The 24,285-nt window shown below is 37.9% G+C and overlaps 1 protein-coding gene across 1 annotated transcript in view; it reads right to left on the bottom strand.

Moving 5' to 3' along the window:
* The window catches only part of LOC128082581 (uncharacterized), a 97,274-nt gene that overhangs the window by 21,710 nt on the left and 51,279 nt on the right, over positions 1 to 24,285 (bottom strand). Inside the window, exons 3-5 of the mRNA XM_052686837.1 lie at positions 9,031 to 9,115; positions 7,156 to 7,235; positions 5,134 to 5,182 (exon numbers count right to left, since the gene is read on the bottom strand). Of these exons, the coding sequence (XP_052542797.1) occupies positions 7,190 to 7,235; positions 9,031 to 9,115 (131 nt within the window). The 3' untranslated portion in view covers positions 5,134 to 5,182; positions 7,156 to 7,189. The remainder of the gene's footprint in view (positions 1 to 5,133; positions 5,183 to 7,155; positions 7,236 to 9,030; positions 9,116 to 24,285) is intronic.

Below are 24,285 nucleotides of genomic sequence, written 5' to 3'. Positions count from 1 at the left end.
TGTATCAGTATTCACTTATATTCAGTATTTTTATACTGAATTTAAAAAACAGTGATAGTTGGGATTAGACTTAATCCTCTCTCCCCACAAAGGAGTATATTTGCAAACAAATTTGCATTGTGTCCATTGGCATGGCTTTACTGAAGCAAAATATTTTTTTGGATGATAAAATTCTAACTTCAAGGAAATTGATGCTTTTCTCAAGATACAAAATAACAAAAGAGTAAAGGCTGAGCATACTGCAATTTTGATTCTTTCAAATCAGCTGTCTAGAAATGAGGGCTGATGAACAGTACAGTTCTTTCTGATCTGTGAAGCTTTTTGAGCACTCAGCAAGTCTTAAAGTAAGTTTGGCTAGTACTTTGCAAAACAAGGGTTTCCTCTTTTTGTTGTTCCATTGCAGGTTGTATACACTAGGAGTAAGAAAAAGTGAAATGATGATTTCTTGAACACTGAGAAGTACATTGTCTTTTCTCTCCCACAGATGAGGTTTGCATTAACAGCGATAAAATCCTTGCAGTCTGGTCTTTCAAATTGTCCTTTTCCCTGACTCAAATGTTACACAGAAGTAAATTCCTCTGGTAACATTATTTTCAATATTTTGCTATGTAAAAGTAAAAAGGGAAATATGTATTACTCATAAAATGTTTTCAATTGAGAGACATTACCACCAAACTTTTGCCTTTCCTGCAATATCAAATCAATTATACAAGATTTCAGAATTTCTAAGCCAGAAATAAAATTGGAATGGAAAAGGTAACGTCTTTATTGTCTGTAAGAACGACAACTTCTAATCTTAAAGCACATCCATCTAACCAGTTTGCCAAGCAAGCTGACCTAGATTTGAAACAAACAGCATCTAAAAATATAATGCTAAAATAAGTAATGCACAGAGAGTTCTGCCATCAGCAACACTACAAATCTGATAAGAAGGGCATTCTGCTATAAAAGCACAGCCTTTTAGTTATATGCCAAACTTCAGCTCAAAGTATTTAATGTAAGAATAAATCTTCTCTTTATTTCAGTGTGGTCAAGTGAATAAGATCCCAACACACACCAATCAAAATGTCAAATTTATATAAAAGATTTACTAGAGTATGTAGGGTGAAACGTCAGCTCTGCTGAAATGCACCAAAATATTGCTACTGACACAAAGAGCAAAGTTTTCATCCAAATCACTAATTCGTACTGAGTGTTTAAGCTGGCCCTGAAAAAAAGAACTGACCTCTGAGGTCTGTATTTTTGAACTGGTCTCTAATTCCTTCAGTCTCTTCTAGCCTCTATGTTGAAAAATTCTGGACCTGATGAATTCAGTTTCCTTTTACTTCATCTTCAGTTTTGGGCCCTCAGGCATTTCTGTCACAGTAAAGTAAAGGACATGCTCCAAAATCCTTACAACTTAAGTCAACAAATTAAGTCAATTTGCCTTGTGTGATGGTCTGTTCTTGCCTCTAATCATTTATGCAGACATGTCTTGCACAGTAATTATCCATGAAAGAATCAGTGTTGTACCTCAGAGACATTCACAGGACAGCTAATGCTTCTGGTCCTCTCAAAATCCTTTCTTTCATTTGCAAAATCACTCTCATTCCTTGATCAGAAAACTGTACCTTGGCAAACATTTAAAAATTCACTTCCTGCATTACCTGCATCTGCAGACAGCTGTAATCCAGATCTCAGCCACCAAGCTATGTTAAGTCTGCTTCTTTTCCATTTGATTTTCCATTTCCAAGGGAATAGCTTCCTCTGCTACTCTTAAGCAGAACTTTTTATTTTCTCACTGCATGGCCACTCAACACTTACTTTTCCTATTTATGAAAACCCACTGAAGAATTTCAGTTTACACAAATTAATGTGGCTTCACTGAATTCACTGGAGGGTCACCAGCCTGACCCAGTGGAAAATTTGTTCTGGCTTTTTCAGATGTTTGCCATCCATTTTCATTTAGCTGAGTATAAACCTGACCACAGCTCATATTTTCTCCTGTCCATCAGACCTACCATTTCCCTGCCACAAGATATATAAGATGCACACTGGTGTTTTTAAATGAAAGTTTCCTCAGTAACAACAGAAGCTGACATTGCAGGCACTCTCCTTGTGCACTAGAGCACATCTGAGCCCTGTTGCCAACTCACATTCCTCCCCTACTCAACTACCGTGCCTGCTGCATTCAGTCACCAAAAAAGTTCATAACAATGTTTGCATCTTATTTGCATAAAATATTTATCGTTTCCCACACTAACACAAGGCTTTCCGAATGTTTAACTGCATTTAGCATGCAGACTCCTGGAGGAACTCAACTGTGGTCACTGTATGGCCAGTGATAGGCTGCAATAGGATGCCAGGATTTGATTCAATCAGTTACAGCAATGCAGTGGGCAGAGCTAATGCATGCAATCAATTTAATTTATATCAGTTCTTAGAACACCAACACAATTTCACTGTAATGTCTAATATCTGACTGATGTCTCCATAATCAAGCAGGAGCTTTTTTCTATCAGTTGATATTGCCATTCAAAATAAAGCAACAGGCCAGATCTGTACCAAAATCCAAATCCCTTCAGACTAGCTGGAGGGTTGACCTAAGAGTCAAGTGGCATTTTCAGAAACCAGACAAGAACATCAAAAAGCCTCCAAACAGTGTGGAGACCTGCATAAAAGATATATGTGTGTTTTCTTTACTTACACACACACACACGCAGGCTCTACACACAAGTGGATGCCTGTAAATGAAGTGACACAGTAACAAACAGCCCAGACTGTGCACAAACAGTGAAGGATTCAGCTACAGCCCAAATGAACCTACTCTTGTGTTCCTCCTGTACATTGCAGAAAGTTTTCCCAATAGGACAGAAAAGCACAGGAAAAAAACAAAAACAACAAGCATTGTCAAAACAAGGTTCAAAAAATGGTTCCCTGTAGGATAACAGCCTTATATTCTGTTTCATAATTGCTTCAGCTGGTATGGTTTCAGCTAGGAGAAACTTCTTTCATTTTAGCAAGGGAAGGGTGTTCCTTGACAATCTATCACCTTACTGAACACAATTATGATGAGTTAAGATGGAATATTTTCTAGGTTTAGTTTCAAAACAAGTTCTAAGTAGGCCATCTGAATCACAGTGTCTGCCAAAAGGTCAAATTAATATGATTTAATCAAACGTGTCTTATGGGGACAGTCTGCAAATGTCCTAAACAAGCACTTCACAGCATTAACACATTAATAGACAGCAAAAAGGTACTCAAAAATATGCACCCTCTATTTAGCACACAGAAAAGAAATATCAAGAAATAATATGAATTTTTTAACTAATCAAATACTGCTTGTTACATGGTGCTACTGGCCAATTAATAAAATATTTAAATTCACTCCATATATCTACATAGGAAATTGATCCTGGCAAAAGGGCAGAATCAGCAACAAATGAGGCAGTGTTATAAAATGGCGTTACCTAAGAGATCACACATTCACTTATTTAAGGTATTTAATGTAAGTTGTATTATTTTTAATTTTTTTTTATATGGACTACCATTTTTTTTTAATGCAATTCAATGAAGCCTTGATCTCATCATTACCTTGACCATTACTTAAAAGCACAAATATTTGCACTGAAGCTAATGACATCTGTCATTTATTACTAAACACAGCTAGCAATGGCTGCAGAACTGGAAATTAAAATGGAATGATATTTTCATCACTGTTGGATTCAGAGATGCTTTCTTAAGGCTCCCTACAATGCCAGGACTGCTGGACATTCCAGTTTCTTTGGTCAGCCTCAGCCTCAGCACAGATTATGTATCATTGAGACCTGTAGACCTAAACTTTGTCCCTTCAGGACTCCAAATTTCACTGTACTTATAAAGACGCCATAGAAATAGCTAGAATAAATAAAAACATAAAGGTGCTAGGCCTCCCTGCCTCAGCTCTTAATTTACAAATGACTTGAGATTACTCGTTTAGACTCATAGGATCTAGCTTCTTGGTAGTCAACTCATACAACATGCTTTGTTCTCAAACTAGGAGGTAAAAACTATTTCTAAATTCCAAAACTAAGTAAAACCAAGACAAAACAAAAAACACCACAGCTAAACAAATAATCAAAACAACACAAGAAAAATGAATATTCCATCTCATAGCACTGAACTCCTCTGTTCTGAATCATTCACCTGAGTATATTCACTGTTTCATTAGAAGCTTAAAAATGCCATAATGAATGGGACTACAAAAGAGAACAGCCATCAACAGAAACAAAGCAGAACACTCTGCAGAACGAGGTGAAATCAGACTGCAACTCATACTGCTGCTAGGAGCAAAACCAAACACAAATGCAGAGTTTCTGTAAACCTGTGTACATACATATTTGAGTCAGTTTTCAACAGGTTTTTTGTATACTCATTCTAAGCCAAGAAATAGAGCGAAACTAGAAAGTCTAATGCATGGATTCATTGTAGGCTTCTGTCTTTTTCCCCCCCAGCAAAAAAACCTTTTTTGTCTTAAAATTGTTCTAGCTAGTTTACATTTATCTAGGGCTCTGCACAGACTAGACAATTAATTCCATTTTATTTAAGAAGAAAGCCATTTTAGTCTCAAACACTACTTTCCAGAGCAACCTGATATGAAGAGCTCTAATTATTAGGATCTGAGGTGAGCTCAGATGCCTTCTTTCTGAAAATAATCAAGCTCTTGCATACCTGAGTAATTATTTCATTTGTTTAGTGACATTTTCATGTCACTTTGCCCTGCAGTACTATTACACAATTTAAAACATTTTGAACTTTGTAGTTAATTGTTTCCAACTCAACTGATGATGTGCTCTGAAACACTGCTGCAGGGGTATAAAAAAAAATATTTCCCTGTTATGGCTACTAGAGGTAGAGGTTGTCAGTTTGCTAATTTTTTTTTTAAGTGCCAATCCATGAAATTCACAATATCAACAGTAATTGACCAAACATGTTCAGAAATGCTGATTCTTTAAAGCACTTTTTCAAGTTTCACCATATTCAAATGGGATTTTTTTGGGGGGGGAGAAAAAAAAAAAAGCCCTCATAAGTTGACAAGCACACAAATCTTTATACACTTAGCTATTAATGCTATTCACAGAACATTTTCAAGTGACCAACGTAGAACATACTTACAGAATTTCTGGAGTGAAATATTAGGTCTCCTGATCGCTCTGATTCATGTCTAGAAGGAATGATGTGATACTGAATCAGTGATAATGATTACTTCTTGCTTTTTGCCTTTTTTACAGCACACAAGGAGATAAGCATTTACTCTGAAAAAATGACTGTAAAGTTAGGTAGCTGAAAAAGTTAAATAGCAAAAGCTCAAGGATGTCTGTTCAGGCAATTCAAGGATTTATCTCCTTTTAAGTATATTTTAATCCTTATTCTTCCACTACATTAACAATTTACTATATGCTTTTGTTCTACAAAGCAGGTTTAGAGACGGTTGGCAGGATTCTGTTTAGTCATCAATTAGAAATATAAATAAATAAGTCATTATTTTACACAAATTTGATTTTTATATCAAAACCCAAACAAATACTGCTTTTCCAGTGTAATATTATCCACCACACATAAGCAGGGGAAGATATGAGTATACACACTGTAGTCTATAAAAAGAATAGACGTGAGTTCTACCACGAAGAACTGAAAACAAGAATGTCTTCAGAGTACAATACTCTCTTTGTTGGCTCTTCAATAAACACAAACAACTCTGTGCTAGATCTGGCAACAAGGTGGAACCATGTGCTGTCTTGAGAAAGCTGCAGCAGTCTCCATTCGAAGCATGTCATTACAGAGCCTAAACCTCTCAATAAGGCCAACAATAACACTCCAAGTGTTACGCTTCAGATATACTCCTACAGTCAAAATGCTTGTAAAGTTACTGAAGAATCACAGCACAACATTTTGATCTATTTTTCCTTGAAGTCACTCTGTGAAGTAGAAAACAGTAGGCAACTATTTCTATTGCCAGGAAATTAGAAATAGAATGGCCAACTAAGTGAACAAAGACCTAACTTGCAAAGATGTAGAGGTGTCTATAAAGACTGCTAAACCACCTAAGCAGCTCAAGTATTTTGCAATCATTGAAATGATAGCTGGGCAATCCTTAGTAGTTTTATTCTTAAAGTTGTTTTTATGTTTATTCAGTTGTAATTTCTTTTTGTGTTTTTCATTTTCTATTTTTTAACTTTTTAATGTTGATACCTTTGCATCTACACTCATAGGCAACTGCATAGCATATACAGGACAGAGAAGCACTTTGTCCCAAACCATACATATGACTAGTAGAAAAGACTTCTAAGCCTCTGGTGCTGAGGTCTATCTGCCAGGATGAACCAATGTTTCTCACTACCAAGTGAGTGATGTTCTGTGATATTCCAGAACCCTTCCTGATGTCTGCCAGGCTCCAGCAGAGTGTGGTCCTGCCATTAAAATGGATGGGATATTGAGAGGGACTGTCTAAATGACGATTTCCAAGGCTCTTGGAAATAGCTGCCACCTGCAGTTAGCAGACAGGAGAAAGAAAAGGCAAGAAATACGATGGGCAAATCTTTTTCCCTAGAAAATTCCTTTCCTAGAAATTTCTTGATGCAGAAAGACATCCAGAATTTGGGAAGGATTTCTTGACCCACTTCTCAAGGAATCCATCTCCATATCAAGTTAAACTGTTCAGGTTTGGCAGCAGAAACATTTAGACCTCTGTGCTCCCTTACCTTCCTTGAAGGATCAAACTCCCCTCTAATGTAACTACTGTGATACAGCAGAAATGAGTAGAGCCTTTATATTCAGCACCAGCACACAGACTGTAAATCACATGGACCTACCTTGCCACGATACTGCATGACCTTAACAAAAAACAGACTCAGTAGTTTGGCCTGAAGAATACAGTAAATACTAACAACAGACAGGAAACTCAGGTCAGGTCTGAGAAGAAATTCAGATGCCATGGTGCTGAAGGTTACTGCCCAAGTGTTGGAGTGTCCTGCCATTCATGGGACACGTGGGGAGAACTGGTGGGGAAATCCAGGATGGCTGAAAAGGGAGCACCTTGGAATGGTGCTGCTGAACAACATTATTCAGTACTGGAATTTAGCAGAAACATTCTATTTAGGGCATCAGAATATGGACTGATCAGAAATGGCTGTTTGCCTTCAGCATGTTGCAATCACTTGGCCTTCTCATGTCATCCAAAGTTGCAGTAAGGGTAAGCAGCAGCTCTTATAATGTTTCTGATTGGAAAAAAGAGACAGAGCCATTTTCAATACAGGGATTTGTCTCTCAAAATATCATGTAGGGAAATAATTAAAAAGATATGGAATTAAAAATTGACTTTACAATCTGTCTGGTTTATTTGCCTAGTAAGCATTATCTTTCTAGATCAGATTCCCAGGTTTTGTTGTGGATGCAGTCTCCACAAATTCCAGTAGATTCATCCTGTGAGCATAGGGCAGCCATCTTCATCTCCACACATCTCCTCTTGCACATTGTGCACAGAAAGGACTCTGGCTATCAAAATTAATAAAATAAGCCTTCTAAACTTAAAAATAAACTAAACTAAACTAAAATAAAAATCCCTTTCTAAAAGCAAAGACAAGGGAAAAAAAGGAAAAAGGCTATTTTACAGAAGCATGAAGCATATTATTATTCTCCTGGCTAAATCTGCTCTAGTCAGATAAGGGTATTACACTTCGCTATGCACAAACAGAGTTGAGAATTTTCATGGTATAAGGCATGTTGGAGCTAAGAACTTGGCACATGAGAGCATTTGTTATCAGAAAAGCCAGCTTCTTTATTTACCCAACAGGTTGTGGTTACAATTTGCCTTATCCAAATTACATGCCAGACAGTACTAAACCAAAAATATACCAAAATGCCAGTGTATATAGAGGAGTATTAACAATTGAAACACATACTACTACATAAATTAAATATATCTATATCATTTAGAGATTCAAACAATTTCCATGAGAAATTGTAATGTTCACTTTTTCTCCAATATGTATTCAAGAAATTCAGCACATGATCCCTTCCTACAACCTTCTCCCAACATGTTTTCTTAATGGATATTAATCAAAAGGAGCCTTCCTTGGTTGGAAATTGCTATCCAGACATTAACACCTGAATTACCAATCTTATATATTATTACATGTATTATACATATATATAATATTATACATACTACATATTACATATATTATACATACATATATATAACATATATTATAACACTCCAAACCAAGAAAAAGGACCACACCACTGTATTTAAAGAGACAACCTGAGTCAGGATTTCTAAATTCTATCCCTGATTCTGTCACCATCTTAACCTTCAGCCATTAATAAGCCACTAAATTTCACCACTGTACCACAAACACATTTGTGCAGCAGTATCGTAATCAAATTTTGCAAATATCTTCCAGAAACACAAGTTTTACTATTAATGACAACACATATATCTCTCCTTGCTCTAATTTCAGACCACAGTTATATAAAATGAGTGTTATTTCTTTCTTACCTGTCACAGGACTGAGTTTACTTTACTAATGCTCATGAGAGTGTCCAAGATAGCCAAATAGAGAATATGGATAAATGCAAATACTTCAGATCATCAGGAACACTTAACTGAACTACTATCTCAATACATAACTTAATTAATCAAATTTTTAAAAAAACCTATTTAACAGGAATATGGTACATTAGGCAAAGAACATTCATAAAAACTTTCATTTTTATATGCTTAAAAAAAATGCATAGGCATTTAGCTGTGCATATACAATAATGATTATTTTCTTAATAATACTGCACAATTATGTTGCCGAAATCCTTTGTTCGTTTTCAAAGTAACTTCCCCCTATCTAAATGAATTTGAAATAACTGAAGATGAACATTATTTTTAAGTATTCAGCACGAAGTTTGTTTACAATGCAATCAAGAGCTTTTGCTAGATCAGATCAGCCAACTACGATTTTGAGGGTATTGACTACTTACACATATAGAAAGGTTACTGTAATATCTGTTTGCACATACCTATCAGAAAGGGATTGAGAAGGTTCCGGCATCCCTGTGTCGGTGAGATTAATGACTGCCAGGTAGCAAGTTACATCACAAAGACCTGAAAACATGGCAGAAGTTACAAAATAATAGTAGTACAATTGTCTTCTAAACTGATACTTTTCATTAAAAACAAACATACACCACAAAAAGAGTGAGCATGTTACAGATATAGGTTATTCAGTGAAATATCCACATTTTTAAATATATCTATCTTGAAGTACATACGACACTCCTGTTGAAGATATGACCTACTGTTAGTCCCAACGATGTACTGAATGTCAGCTGTGTGTCGGCCAATCAACTCCCACCCTCCTATGAACATGCACTAATTGTACTGGTGTGTTTGATTTGTTTAAACAGCAACAGTAATTAAGCCTCAGCCACACACAGCTGCACTTTTGGTACACTACCCAATACACAGAGATGTGTTTTAACTGACTAGGACTCCAGGAGCTAAGGGAACTCCATTAAGGTCTTTTCCCTGAGCCCAGTGCCTCCTCCCAGAGGTCAGGGCTTGGGTCCAGCGTGGCACAGGCTGGCCCAATTCCTGCAGCCCTCAGTTAGGCCAACAGCAGGGCCCTGCTCACAAGGGACGCTCTTCCTTCCTCCTCTTTGTGTTAGGAAAATATCCTGTCACTTTAAGAAACGTTCACAGAACTCACGGAGTGGAAAACACTGCTAACCTTTGAAAACTAATTATTTCTGACAGCATTCTAGAGTTGTTTAAACAGGACAAACAGAGCTATTACCCGAAACAGCTGTGCTCGGGCGCTGCCTGTGCCTCAGTTGCCCTTCCCGCCCCACATGGACTTACTTGCACAGGGGTCTGTGCACGGCACAAAACCACTGCATTGCTCTCCCTCCCTGCCACCTGCTCAGCACACCCTGCTGGCAGCCCTCGTGCAAGCAGCGCTCCACGCAGGCTGTGCACACCGAGGCCGGCCGGTCCTGCAGCGCGAGCGCCAAAGTTCACTCTCTGCCTTGGAAGGCGAGCGATTCTAGCAGCAGTCTGTGCAGCCTGTGGCTGCATCAAGGAAACAAGTTCTAAAGCTGAGGAGCCCAACAAAGCAGTGAAACCTAATTTTTGTAATTATGTACAGCAATTACACAGGAACCAATGTCTTTTTATGTCAGGAGACTGATTAAAAGCCAGATTCATTACTACTTTCCAGTCGTTTCATACTTTGGTGAAGAATTTGAAAGCTTTGAGAGAACAAACACTTGAATTTCACTTTGAAAGGTTAAGACCAAAGGGAATTGACAGCTGAGGCAATAACTTTATTTTCTGAAAAAATATACATTCTATGAACTGTGGGATCTGTTAGATCTGTGGGAATAATTGATTCATCAGTCTACTAGCCAAAAGAAAAGAAGAAAGAATTCATTTTTGGTTGTCAGCACCTCCTCTGCATAACAGTGGCAGTGCAGCAGAGACCATGGTGGAGGCAGTGGCTCCACATGCATGGTGGTAGTGCTAGACCCTAAGTGCCAGCTCTCAGAAGCGGTCTGCATTCGCCAAGCAAGGTGGAAGGATGCAGCTTGCTTCACGTTCTTGACAGGCATTTGTAACTGAACTGAAGCCAAATCTGTTTCACGCTCAATTACTAATAGTTTCTCAAGCATTGTTAATGACTGAGAACTGCATGTCCCCAGTCTTCAGCTGCTCTTTTTTTCCACATTTCCCCTGATATTGCCTGATAAGGAAGAAGACATTACGTGCTGCAGCCAATCTAAAGACCATGGTCACCTGTACAGATTAAACTTCGCCTCTCTTAGAAGAGGGGGGGGGGAAACTATCAAATGAAAATTCCTGATTTCATAAGAAAAGAAGTGCAAATGACCATGACTTCTGTATGTATTGATATCTTCTCTAAATGTTGTCACGCTTTTCTCAGTGTAACCCATTTCTTTTCCATGTTTAAACATCAAACACAGCCACAGCACTTCAGAATACTTCTCTCAGCACATAAGGGAGGAGTCTTTCAGAATGTTAACCCAACAAATACAGAAATCTTGGTCCTTCTCTCACTGCATTTCTTACCAATGTAACATGTAAGCAGCAATTGACACTCCATACAAAATCATATTCATAATATAGACTATGAAAGCATATATTTTGGGCTGGAGGAATCCCAGGCATCCATACAGACTGGAAGGAGCGGTTCTGTGAGAGGAGCCCTGTGGAGAAGGACCTGGGGGTCTTGATAGATGAAAAGCTTAATAAAGCATCTATTTTAAAAACATGAGCCAGCAGTGTGCCCTTGCAGCTAGGAAAGCAAACAGTATCCTGGGCTCCATTAGAAGAGGGGTGGCCAGCAGGGACATGGAGGTAACTGTCCCCCTCTACTCTGCTCTTGTAAAGCCCCATCTGGAGCACTCTGCCCAGGTCTGGAACACCCAGTACAAGAAAGACAGGGAACTGTTGGAGAGGGTCCAGAGGAGAGCCACAAAGATGATCAGGGGACTGGAGCACCTCCCCTATGAAGACAGGCTGAGGGAGCTGGTCTTGTTCAGCCTGGAGAAAAGAAGGCTGAGGGTGCAGCATTTCAATACCTAAGGAAGCCTACAAACAGGATGGGAATCAACTCTTTGAAAGGGTAGATAACAACAGGACAAGGAGAAATGATTTTAAGTTAAGGAAGGGAAAACTTAGGTTGGATGTCAGGGGGAAATACTTTACAGAGAGAGTGGTGAGGTGCTGGAACAGCTGCCCAGAGAGGCTGTGGATGCATGGTCCCTGGAGGTGTTCAAGGCCAGATTGGATGGGGCCCTCGGCAGCCTAGTCTAGGATTAAATGGGGAGGTTGGTGGCCCTGCATGTGGCAGGGAGGTTGAAGATTCATGATCCTTGAGGTCCCTTCCAACCCTGGCCATTCTGTGATTCTGTGGTTCTGTGATGTTATCAATATCAGTTAAATAAAACAAGGATTAAAAAACACTGTATGATGTATTACATTAAAAGCTTCCCTTCAGCCTTCCATAAAATTCTCCATCAGCACTGCCAGACATAGGAATTCTGGCTCAGCTTACATGTAACTTTAACAGTCCTTTACAGAAGCACAGGAAAGAATAATCTGCAAATTAGTTCATGTACTGCACAAGAAATAAATCATCCTGCTTAACTGCATTAGTGCAATCCCTAAAGCTACGTATTGTGCAAACAGTATTAGCACCCACCCCACACATTTTAAAGCAGAAAAATTGGTTAACCTTGCAAATCAGCTGACAGCCTGGGATGCAATAAAAACAATACACATACACACAGAACAGAACACCAAACCAAATCAAACCAAACCAAAAAGAAGCCAAACAACAAGGAAAAACATCACGCACAAAACTGAACTACCACCAGCAGGCTTCTCATAAGGCCAGACAAGACTGGACAAAATGATTTATCACAGTCTACAATTAAATGGTTCATTTTTTTCAATTTCAAAATTGATTAAAATCTGATACTGGATTTTGTGACAGTGGGATGATTAGTACTAAGGTCACTGTCCAAAGCTAAAATGTTCTATCTGGTCTTAAAGTAAGGTAGGTAATTTATCCTCATTTCATAGAAGCCTCTACTCAAAATAGCCTGAACTTCTGCATGGAAAATATACGTTTATCATCTAAATGTATTTTTCTACTAGTTCTAGACATGAAAGGAGGAGGATTATTGAATCTTATGGGTGCAGTTTCATGATCTCATTAAATCAAAGCATATCTAGGTTGCAGAAATACTATAAAACTCTATTTTTTCAATTGCTTGCTTTCTAATAAGAAGTTGGGGGTTCACCAGACATATAACAAAGGAAACAGATAGTTACAAATTGGCAAAAAATGTGCCAATTTCCCACAAAGTGGGAAAATCCTTTCACAAAAGAGTTTGCCTAATTCATATTAATTTCGTCATAGACATATCTGAATTCATTACATATTTAATTGATTTTTCTCTATCTTGTGGAGGGAAAAGACTTCAGAAGCAACATCAAATTTAGAAAAGATTTGGTAAAGATTTCTAGTATATGCTCACTAAAAAAACTCATTCTCCTCACCATAACAGATATGAAGCTACTTATTCATTGACCATGAGATAAAAATGCAATTAAAAAATTCCCTTCATCAAGATCTTTATGCAAATGTGTACATTTCTAAGTCTTTTTGCAGTCTTAATTACATGTTGACCATGAATATAAAGACATCCCATGGGACTGTGAGTCTCATATCCAAAAATAACTTCTCAAATTGCCCAAATGTATTTTTATTAAGTTATTACTAACATTTACTAAATTTGTAACAGCTGCATACATACTGCCTTTGAACACAGTCCATATTCATTTAAACATACTGTGAACATATTGACAGAGGCTGTTAGGATTAAAAAATGAATGGCATCTCAAATTTTGCGTGGACACTGCTTGCAATAGGAAGTTTGGCCCAAACTGTGATGAACTGCTCTAATCCAGAGGGGCTGAGCTCCCTACCCACAATGCAGTACCAATATAGGAAAATTGTCCTGAAATGTAAATTAAACGCATGAATTTTTAAGTGGGACATGTCAGGTCAGAATAGCAGCAAGAAGTGACTCAAAAACAATAAGCTGTGTTTGATGCCATTCTAAGGAGAAAAAGGAGGAGAGTGTTACAGAAACAGTGGCTTGTACAAGATGCCTGTTACTGCTTTGTCTAAGTCACAGGCCACTACTAGGTGAGGCTGAAGAAGAGAGGATGCAAGAGCATTAGGTGATGCAGATTTGATCCTAGAAGAATTTCATGTTTTGCAAGGTTTTTTATTCCAGTGTACATTACAGACAAAAATCTAAACCATATTCTAACACATTGCTTGTTTTCAAGGAAAGATAGAAACAAAGCTTGTGAATACAATGTGAATATGCAGATTTATTTACAGAGATAGATGCTCACCCGGCACACTGAATTTATCCTATGTGGCATCATAACTTCAGATAAGTGGTTGAACATCAGCCATACCTGTCAATGATGTTGATTCATGCAAACCCATAATCATAGGGCAACAGAGTGAAAATGCACTGTATTTTCAACTGCAGATTGTTTATTCCTTCTGCCTCACAATCTTCATCCATTAGCATGGAAGCGTGCAGGGAGTTCAAGATATTATTTGTTCATCTCCAAAGTCTCCTTACCACCAGTATAAAAATAAATAAAATTGATCAGTCTTGCTTCAGTTAACTTTTCATTTCTAACTGCAGTGATGAGTACTCAAATGCAGCTGGGTTCTGGTCCTCCCTGCAAATCAACCAGCTGACTTTATTGCGTTTTAGCTCAAGATCACGGTGACCAAAAGATTGAACACAGCAGGCATCTTTCCATTTTGATTCACAGAAAGGCAACAATATTTAAAGATTAGGATACAGACTGACTAAAAGTAATTAAGCTATTGCTTAGGTGAAAAAGATGGCAATTCTATGGAAAATTCAATAGAATAAAAAAGGCCCAGTAAAATACTACACTTTATTATCCAGCAAAGGAGTCTTCCTGAGAAGATCTCCTAGTTTTTGTCAGTTGGCCCACCATTTTTTTGCTATTCAGAAAACATGCTGCTTTTTGAACACCATGACTAAAAACTTTAAAAATGCGCATATTATATTTTTTTCCACTATTCAGTATTCATCTGCTCTCTTCTCATTTCCCCAACCTTTTCTCCTACAGCAGCAGCTGCTCCCCAGTCAACTGCTCAGGTGTCATGCAGCTCACTTGATAAATCAATAACACCACAGCTTGAAAGATGGGCTGAGATGCATGCTTTTTACGGAGCTGAACATATGGAGGAGCCATCAATATAAAAAGCACTCAGGCCAACAACTTCCACAGTGCATAATAATATTAAATGACCATTACGGTCAAGTGATTTGACTTCACTTTCAGATTTCTTTTTTTGCTTCTCCTCCTTGCTGTAGATCCAAAAAGTTTATTTCATTCTGTTATTTTTAATAGAAGAAAAGGTCAGTCTCAAAACTTTCCTTCATGTCAATATCTGTAACATAAAAGTCATCTTTCCCCAAGTCTTTAGTTCTTCTACTTAAATGCCAGTATAATCCAAAGCCTGCAACAAGGCAGTAAGAGCATACATGAGAACTGTCCAAAACTGGGCCCTTCTTATGCCTGCACATGTCTTCACTTAATCCAAATTGCTGCTACTGAAAGAGCCTTTGAAACCCTGCCTTAAACTACAACATCAGAGCTAGCTTCTAAAATATCTGAAGAAGCTTCGTCTTGCTTGTGACACATATTTTCTTTTTCCCTCTCTGCAGTTGGGCATAATGCAGCTGCCATTCTCTTCACTCACTTTCCTATTGCAAGGAAATGTTCTTCTGAGAAGGGTTAGCTTGATCAGTATTTAAACAGAATGAAAGATACAGTGAAGCTCATAGTGGGAATACCATTCTTCAATAAAAGACCAGGTTTGATCATCTACTATACTACACTATACAACCACTATAGCTTTCACCGTCCTTTTGTATAGCACAATTTGGCACAGATTAAATTTCTTCAAATATCAAATCTCTGGTTCTTGTCCAGTTATGTGTTCTATTATATGCTCACAAGCAATTACAGTCATGCAAAGAGGAAAACAGTAAGTATCCCAAAGAGATGGGATCTCCTTCTTTAATCTTCAAGACTACTGAGGCAAGAACAATTCCATCCTACAGTGCTCACAATCCTCCAACAAACCCCCAGCTAAATCTTCCAAACCCGTCACAGCCAGCACTAATCTCGGCTCTTCCTGGTGATAATTTCCTGTAACTTCTATCTAGCAGATATTTTAACACTTTCCATTACATCAATGTTGTGAGAATTAAAATACACTCAAAAAGGCAATGGAAACAAAGACTATCAATTCACAAAAACTTTGCTGATTTATCATTAGCTCCTACTAATTTTTTAGTTCAGTTCTTTTGGTGTGTGTTGTTTTTTTCCCCACTTGATCCATTTACTTCACTTTTGACAGAACTGTATATTATCACAAAATTTCACAAAACCTAATGAACAGAAACTCTATAATGCTGATATCACATCTTATTTTAAGGACAAAAAAAAAGTACCTAACACGTTACCTCGAAGACCATAAGCATAATTAATTATTTTATTAGTTGATAGTTGGTTTGTAATGTAAGGATCGACATTAGAGCAGATCTACATTGTTGCATGTGATTTGCTCAGTAATGACTTACACTGGTCCAGGCTTGAGTCACTTTGTCTCCGTTTTGGCTGAAGTGTAGTACATGTAGCCTTAATGCTACCTGCAATATCCACTGAATGGATTCCGTTAGCAGAGCAGAGAATGAACCTGGCCCTACAATTCAAAATTCAAGTATTTTGCTGGCATATTCATTGATCAGTACATTTTGCATAAATACAAAATTTATACATAGATTAGGGAGTAAAATTCTGACTTTTCCGTAAGCGTTAGCCCTTATTACTCTCAGATGTGAGGACAGGTGATAATTTGCCAGCAGTTTACATAAATGCCAGAGTCACAGATGGACTTTCCTAAGCAGTGGCAAGGAAGAATGGCTGAGCTGGAGTGCACTGCAGTCCCCAGAACTCAACAGCAAGTGCAGAGACAAGAAGAGACAAACCAAAATCAAAATATTAACAAGTCAGCCTCTCCCTCAAAACACCTGGGGACAGAAAGATGCCTAAAGTTGTGTGAGTCTGTCTTTGAGATGCAGTTTGGCCTTCAGAGAAAACATCAGACCACGTACCTTTTCTAAAGCTACTACTGTATGAAGACTCTAGTCCTAATTATTCCTTCTCATATTGCTTTTTTGTTGTTAGTTGTTTTTTATCCATTGGTATTTTTTTTCAAAATTAAAAAAGCAGACCAAAGTTGCATACTGTTTCCTTCCTTTCAGTTTTGCTTTGAATGTTAATGATGAGAGGCTTTTCTGCATGCTTATTACTTCTGCATCCTCCTGCCAGGGTTATCTGCCAGTGGCATCACTGAGCTACTTCAATCTAGGTTTCCCTAGGTCCTGCAAATTCCCAGCATATCAGAGGTTCAGATAGCTAAGTTACCCCACTTGACCCTGCAATCAGCAAACAAAAACTGGAGGTTTAAATAACACTAAGATACTCAGTTGGTCCTATGCACTTTCATTAGCAAAGCTGTCAGATCAGACCCTCTCATTACATGTTGTAAGACTTTCAACTCTATACTTCATCACAAAAAAAAAATAATAAAGAAAATCTAAGAATATCCACTCATTCAGGTTTTTTATTTTCTCCATACAGTGCACAGAGCACTGGCTAACAGCACCAATGAACGTGCACAACTGCTCTGCTAATATTTCAGAAAAGAAAAAGGGTGTTCAGCACCAAAGATTCTACTTCATTAGCCTCTGTCAGCAAATGTGATCTGAGCTGCTGGTATCGCACGAACATCAGAGCTGCTTGTTGTAGCTTCAGAAAAATATCAACTCCATAAAGGGTTAATGTTTAGCTCATACACCAAAATGGATCCTTGAGACCTGCCTTACATTTACAACTGCAGTTTAAATTTCACTACCATTTCATGTGGAATAAAAACTAACAAGAACGTGTATATGCTGCTTTCAGACACCTGAAGCCACGTTTCTTAGAAAAGATCATTGGGTTTCTGCCTGTTGCAGTGCTGCCGTCAGTGTGCCAAACACACCCTGGATCTTCCCAAAAAAGAACAGTTCCTGCAGCTCTGGCCCAGCAGGTAGCATATCAGTTGTTCTGCACTGATTTATCTGATCAGATGTCAAAAAGCTGAATATCAAAGCTAGGCTTCCTCCCCAGCTAACTGGGATGACAGCATTACTCGCTCCCCCAGCCTGAACAATTCAGAGCACCAGAACATGCTGGTCCCAGAGCAAGGAAAGGAAAGGATGTATTTATAACTGGAAATGACCGAGTCCTAACAAGAAGCAGAATGATTCCCAGGGAATACATATATTTGCTGGATCAGAAAGCCCAAATTCATGTTACAGAATGTAAAGATAGCCATAGCATGCCATTTATTTCTCCCTTGCTCTCTGGGTAATTTATCTGTCAGAATATAGCAAAGCTAATGGAAAAAAGAATTGCACAAGTATTCTGCTACAGTCTCATGGAAGAGTCTCCTGTTTCACTTATTCCACTATGAAGAAGAGTAGCATTCAGTAGAACTGCAGTATTTCCACATCAGCATGGTGATTTTGTGAAATTAAATAGAAAAATACCAGTGCCATAATATGCCTCTGTTGTGGAGTTCTACCAGCATCTTCCTCCTGGGCAAATAGTGCACTTTCAGTTATGTCAAATTTACAGGAATCAGTGAATTGTTTGAGTTGGTAGGGACCCTTAAAGGTCATCTAGTCCAACCCCCCTGCAATGAACAGGAACACCTACAGATCCACCAGGTGCTTAGAGCCTGGTTCAGCCTGACCATGAATGTCTTCAGGGATGGGGCTTCCACCACCGCTCTGGGCAACCAGTGCTGGTGTCTCACCAACCTTTATTGTAAAAGGCTTCATTGTTATATCCAGTCTAAATCTTCCCTCTTTTAGTTCAAAAACCATTTCTCCTCATCCTATCACAACAGACTCTGTTGAAGCGTCAGTTCCCTTCTTTCTCACAGCCTCCTTTAGATACTGTTCTCTTTGAAACAAAAGGAATTCTTTAGTAGTACTGGGCAATCATCCACCTGAATACTCTCAGTCATCAGAGGTGAAAGAACAGGGAGAAAAATCAAGCAACCAAGAGGTGTCACAAGCAAAAGCAGAGAAAAAGCCAAGCTCTTCATCAGCACAGCCCATTCGGATAACAGCTTCTTTTACATCAGCAGCCAGCAATGGAAGCCTTACATAGCAAGGGAATTTGAAAGAAATCAAACATCAGATTTTGAGGTAAAGAAAGTCCTTGGTAAAACAGGCATACTCATCATGAAGTTAACTCTGTATCCCCCAAACTTAGGCTAAACGTGCAGCCCCTCATCACAGCTGGTACACTGACAATAATCTAAAACAAATTCCCAAACAGCCAGCAGCATTCCTCATTTGAGACAGACCAATCAGCAGAGCTACAGCACTATCTGAAATTATTTACTTCTTCACTAAGATAAATTCTGCCACCTCTTAGAAGTAATCTCTCTCTTTCACTTTTGAAACAGTAGCTCCCGAAATCTAAAAAGACTGACAAAGAAAAAACTTCTGAGTTCTTACTCTGCTTCTGCACACCATTACCTTCTCCCAGCTGGAGCTACCGGGAGAAAGAGATTGAATCACCCCAGTTTCACTGGCAGTTGAGTTAGATTCCCTGGCTTCAGCTGGAGCAAATTAAGACAATGAACAATGAACCTCAGAACTCAGAGTTCTTATTTTCTAAAATCCATGCAATGAATAGGATCAATCTAACTCATAAACAGAGCTTGGAATTGATTGCTTTTTTTATTATGCATACAAGAAAAGTTTTAGCGTTGACATTAAATACCTTTTAAGATATTCCTTCTAGAATACTGACCAGAACAACAAATCTGTGGACGTTTAAATAGATGCATATTATTGTAGGTTTAAGTTCAATCTGTGTGAAATTAGATTGAAAAAATTATAGCTAATTATTATGAATAGCTAATTTGCTCTCATGTTCAGTCAACAGCAAAATTCTAACCTTCATTTAATACACACTGATGAATTCTGTACCAGGGAGCAAATTCAGGATGTGTTCCAGAGCTTTAACTGATGAAGGACTAAGGTTTGAAATGGGTAAATATTAAAAGAGAAAGGGAGAGAGAGATGGAAAGTAAAAGTCAGGTTTGATTTTTGTTTGCTCTTGTTTTCCCAAATGCCGATGTTTGCAGCAAAGTACTCAATTTTTCCAAGACACAAATAACAAGTAATTAGAATAATTCCTGTTTACTTCTGCTACCTGTGTAGCATTTACAAAAGAAGAAATAGTTCTGCAACAAAGCACAGAGCCCCTCTGCTTCACCAGAATGAATACGGAGGGAGAGAACATGAACGCTCTATGGGACTGCGTATTACGTGAGCTCAGTTACCTCCACGTTTGTGAGGAGGAAAATGACTGCAGAATGCAGTGTGTAAGAGGAAAATAATTCCACAGGGAATGGGCAATGGAAATTCAAGACTAGAAGTGGAGAATAATCACTTAAGTAGTTAATAAAAGCTTGTTATGATTAATAAGATTATCAGAAATAAGATTATTGTTAATATTGCTCTGGTTAAAACCTACAGGTTCTATTCACTTATACTGCAGATAAATCTGCTTTTGGCTTTCTAATAAGTTTAATTCATGGAGAAGCCCTATGGATTTCATTACTTCAGCTATTACATACAACTTTAAAATTAACCCACATGCCTTTTTTTTAAACTCATGTTATCACTTGTATAAAAATCAACAACAAGATCTGCAGATCTCCTGAATCAAAGCAATTCCCAGCTGTTACTACAGACCAGTTTTGACCAGTGGACTTCTTCAGGTACAAGGTGCCAGGACCAGATGTCCCTGCAAATCACAAGCGGTATTTGCCAAAAAATACTAACCAAGACAGTTGTGAGATCTTTTTATCCAATCCGAGTGGACAGCATTTTTTTCATGTATGGTCTGTATTGCAAATTTTCCTCACACGTTCATCACACGTTTCTAAAGCATGCAGTGTTAAACCAAATTTGCAAGAATTTTACCTCCCTTAAAGGAATAAATACAGCTATGCAGTGAGCAGACCTGCTCCTTCTGACTTCAGAACTGTGAGATCTCTTTCATTTCCCAAAGCTATTTAATTCTAATGCCCTGAGTTCACATTCAAATGGACAGAAGTTTTCTATTTCAGCATAATATAAATCAATATGAAGAAATCCCATATGGCCAAGGCAACCCTGAGCAGGCAGAAATGCATCACAGCAAGCCCGAGGTGCTCGCTTCAACCCCAAGACAATCTACCACACAGTAGAGTAGAACAAAAAAACCTACTGAAGACAAGAAGCACAAAAGAAAGGTGCAACCCATTTTGCTGATCATTTCAGGCAAATGATCCTTTTGGTGGATCCAGCTTTTTTCACCATTTCAACTAACTCTGGAGCTCAGAGACATGAGTCAAACATCAAATCTAGAACTTCTTAACTGAAGCAACAAAACTTTCTGGTGAACCCAAAGACCAACTACTAAGAGTTACAGAAATCCTTTATAACATCAACCGGGTATTAAAATGGTAAAGGAATTTTGATGTCAACAAATGAAAAATGACATACATGGGAAAAATCCTTCCAACTCCACAAATGAGAGCATATCTTTTAAATTCAGTATTACAATACAGATGGGAGATTTTGGTCTTCTAACAGAAACTTCTGTAAATATTTCTTCACTGCTTGACAGAACGAAATTATAACCACTGAAAGAACAATTGGAAAAAGACTAAAGAAGCTTATGCAAAATAATTTTACAGTAGGTGACCAAACCTGATGCTGTGCAACCAGAAATCACTTACAGGTCAATGACAGAGGCACAAATAGAACACAGTTTGTCAGTCTTGTGTGCACACCTCTATGAACAGCGTAAATGAGCAGTTAGGTTTACATGGAACATTTGGGCAAAATCTCCTCAGAATCCATACAGACTTACAAGCAGAGAAGACTGCAAATGTTCCACTACAGCCTGCCATGAAGATGAACGACAGGATGCACTTTGCTCACACTCTCATTTTTTTCCTTTATTTATTACCAAGCAGTGACAAGCCCACATTTCTTTCTAGCCTAATTGGGAAGGCTTGGAGCCTTTGACTTATAGCTAAAAGTAGTTGAGAATACTGTTCAGCTTTTCTCAAGTTTTCAGAAAACATACTAAAGAAGCTTTCTGCTTTTCCTCCTCCAGAACTCATAGAGCCAGTTCCTGATCATTTTCCCCACTCTCATCTTTCTTCTAAAAAACTCTTTTTGACATATTTTGTGGTTTTGACCATTTTGAAAAGCGTTTTATTTAAGACATACCGTAACACTTTTTCTCTCTTGTTCTAGCAAATAAGTGAGGTTTTCTTAGATGAAAAACATGCAAAGAATTTACAATTTGGTTATTTCCACGTCTCAATACACTGGCAATAAGAAATGGTGAAAATTGTGAATTTTGCACCAGACAAGAATCTGCTACTCTTGTAGCACCTATTTTTCTTCAGCTAGGGAAACATGCATCTGTGTCCTTGTGGCATATCTAAAGGACCATATAAACAGGAATAATAAGTTTTGCATATTTCTGTTCACTGCATCTATACAAATATTAATTAATAAAGCTTATTATCTGAAAGAAGTTGTTTAACAGTAATTTAGTTAAGTGTACAGGATTCAGGGGTAGTTCCATTCTTCTACGTACAACCAAATAGCAACGTGAATGCATACTTAAAAAATAAATTAATTAACATTTGTCTCAGAAACACACATTCATATCCATGCATTGTATACATATTTTGAAACCAGAACTTGAATGTTTCTCCATTTGTGATAGCCCTTCATATACGAAGAAATCCTACTTATGTTATTTTCATACACCTATTGATCACTGTTTTCTGTGGGCATCAGTACAGAAAACGCTGCCTCTTTGGCAGAAATTTCTTCCAAGGATAATTCTCTTTCTCAAAGGGAACCTAGTAAATATCACTTTTTTGTCACATGACACAGGTCTTTCTGAAACTGTTTTTCATGATAGTAATATCACTGAAGTTGATTTTTTCCCCTTATCCAGATCAGACTTAGCTGATAAAGGACAGGAGAGGAAAACAAACAAAAACCAACATTAACAGCAACAACTCCACCTACTACCACGCAGGTAAGGGTTTTGCATTCCAACTTGACATAGTACTCTAGTTTGGAAATGACCAAATTCAGTCAGAAAGTTTCTCCATTTTCAAAAACAATTTGAGGACTAGAATTTTGTTCTTGCAGAAGTTATCCAACAACTTTGAACCAACTCCCTTGTAGTAGGCGACACTCCCTGCACAAAACCAGTTAGAAATGGTTACTGCACAGAAGTCACATGTACCATATAAAAGAGAAGTATGGGATCAAGCTTCACTGTTAAGTATAAAGATCACTTATTAGATGTGCATAACAAACATAAGGTAGCTAAATGCATACATATTTCCTTTCTTCTGTAGTAAATACAGGCATGCTCACACAATGGGACTCTAGAACAACTTCTGTAGCATTTATACTGTCAATCAGTCCTATTTGATTTCATTCACAGAACTTTGAAAATAGCAAAAAAAAAAAAAAAAAAAAAAAAAAAGCAGCCTTATCTGAGTTATCAAAATCTCAAGACAGATAACGAATGTGGAAAGACTTTGCCCTCCCTTGCACCTACATAGTACACACAGTCACACTGTAACGTATAGTTAGAAAAGATTTAAAAGGTATCTGTTTTCTCCAAAGACTAAGAAGATAGCCAAAAGACAGAGTTGAAGCTGGCCACTCTACATGTCAGCTTTCTGCACAACATATGCAAACCATCCCTGTAGCTACACGACAACTGATGAAAGCTGAAAGTCAGCCTTCCAGCTAAAAGCAAACCTTGCTGGGAAATTAGCTAAGAGGGACACAACAGCTGCTACAGCTGTCTTTATCATGTGCCACTCTATTAATTTGTTAGTGAAAAGCTGCCGTACCAAAGCAGAGTAATATTAAAACCACACAGAAGAGAAAAAGTCCCTGGATTCATTTCTGATCACACACCAGTTTCATGTTGATGCCAGCCAGATTAAGTCTACAAATCCAAATATCATCAGGCTTCGCAAGTTTTTCCTCCTCATAAGAATAATATTTATTCTTAACAGCTAGATTTAACCTAAGTTATTCCTTATCTCATACTTGACGGTTAGCCTGTGCTTGTTATATATAAATAGAAAGATTTAAACACAAATTATTCAAATTCAAAATATGTCATATCCTAAAACAGAGCTTCAAAGCTAGGAACAGAGCTAAGACATATACTTGGTCATTTAGCACACTTACATTTGCTCTCTAAACTAAAGATGCATCAGTTGTTCTGCTGCTATGATGTTATTGGATTCAGCCACATGCCTACACCTTGCGAATAATCCATGTTTTCTGCCAATGTTGCTTTTTTCCACTTGTCAAGAATTCAGCCACTTTGTCTTAATAAGTCAGTTGTTAGTCCATTCTCAAAATAAGGACACTCAAAAAAACAACAGGGAATTCCTCAAAAACAAACAACCATTAAAGATAAATGCTACGTTGAAT

The sequence above is a fragment of the Tympanuchus pallidicinctus genome, unplaced genomic scaffold (assembly GCF_026119805.1).
Source record: "Tympanuchus pallidicinctus isolate F22 unplaced genomic scaffold, pur_lepc_1.0 scaffold22, whole genome shotgun sequence".
Lineage (NCBI taxonomy): Eukaryota > Metazoa > Chordata > Aves > Galliformes > Phasianidae > Tympanuchus > Tympanuchus pallidicinctus.
This window is presented reverse-complemented; position numbering and strand designations above follow the sequence as displayed.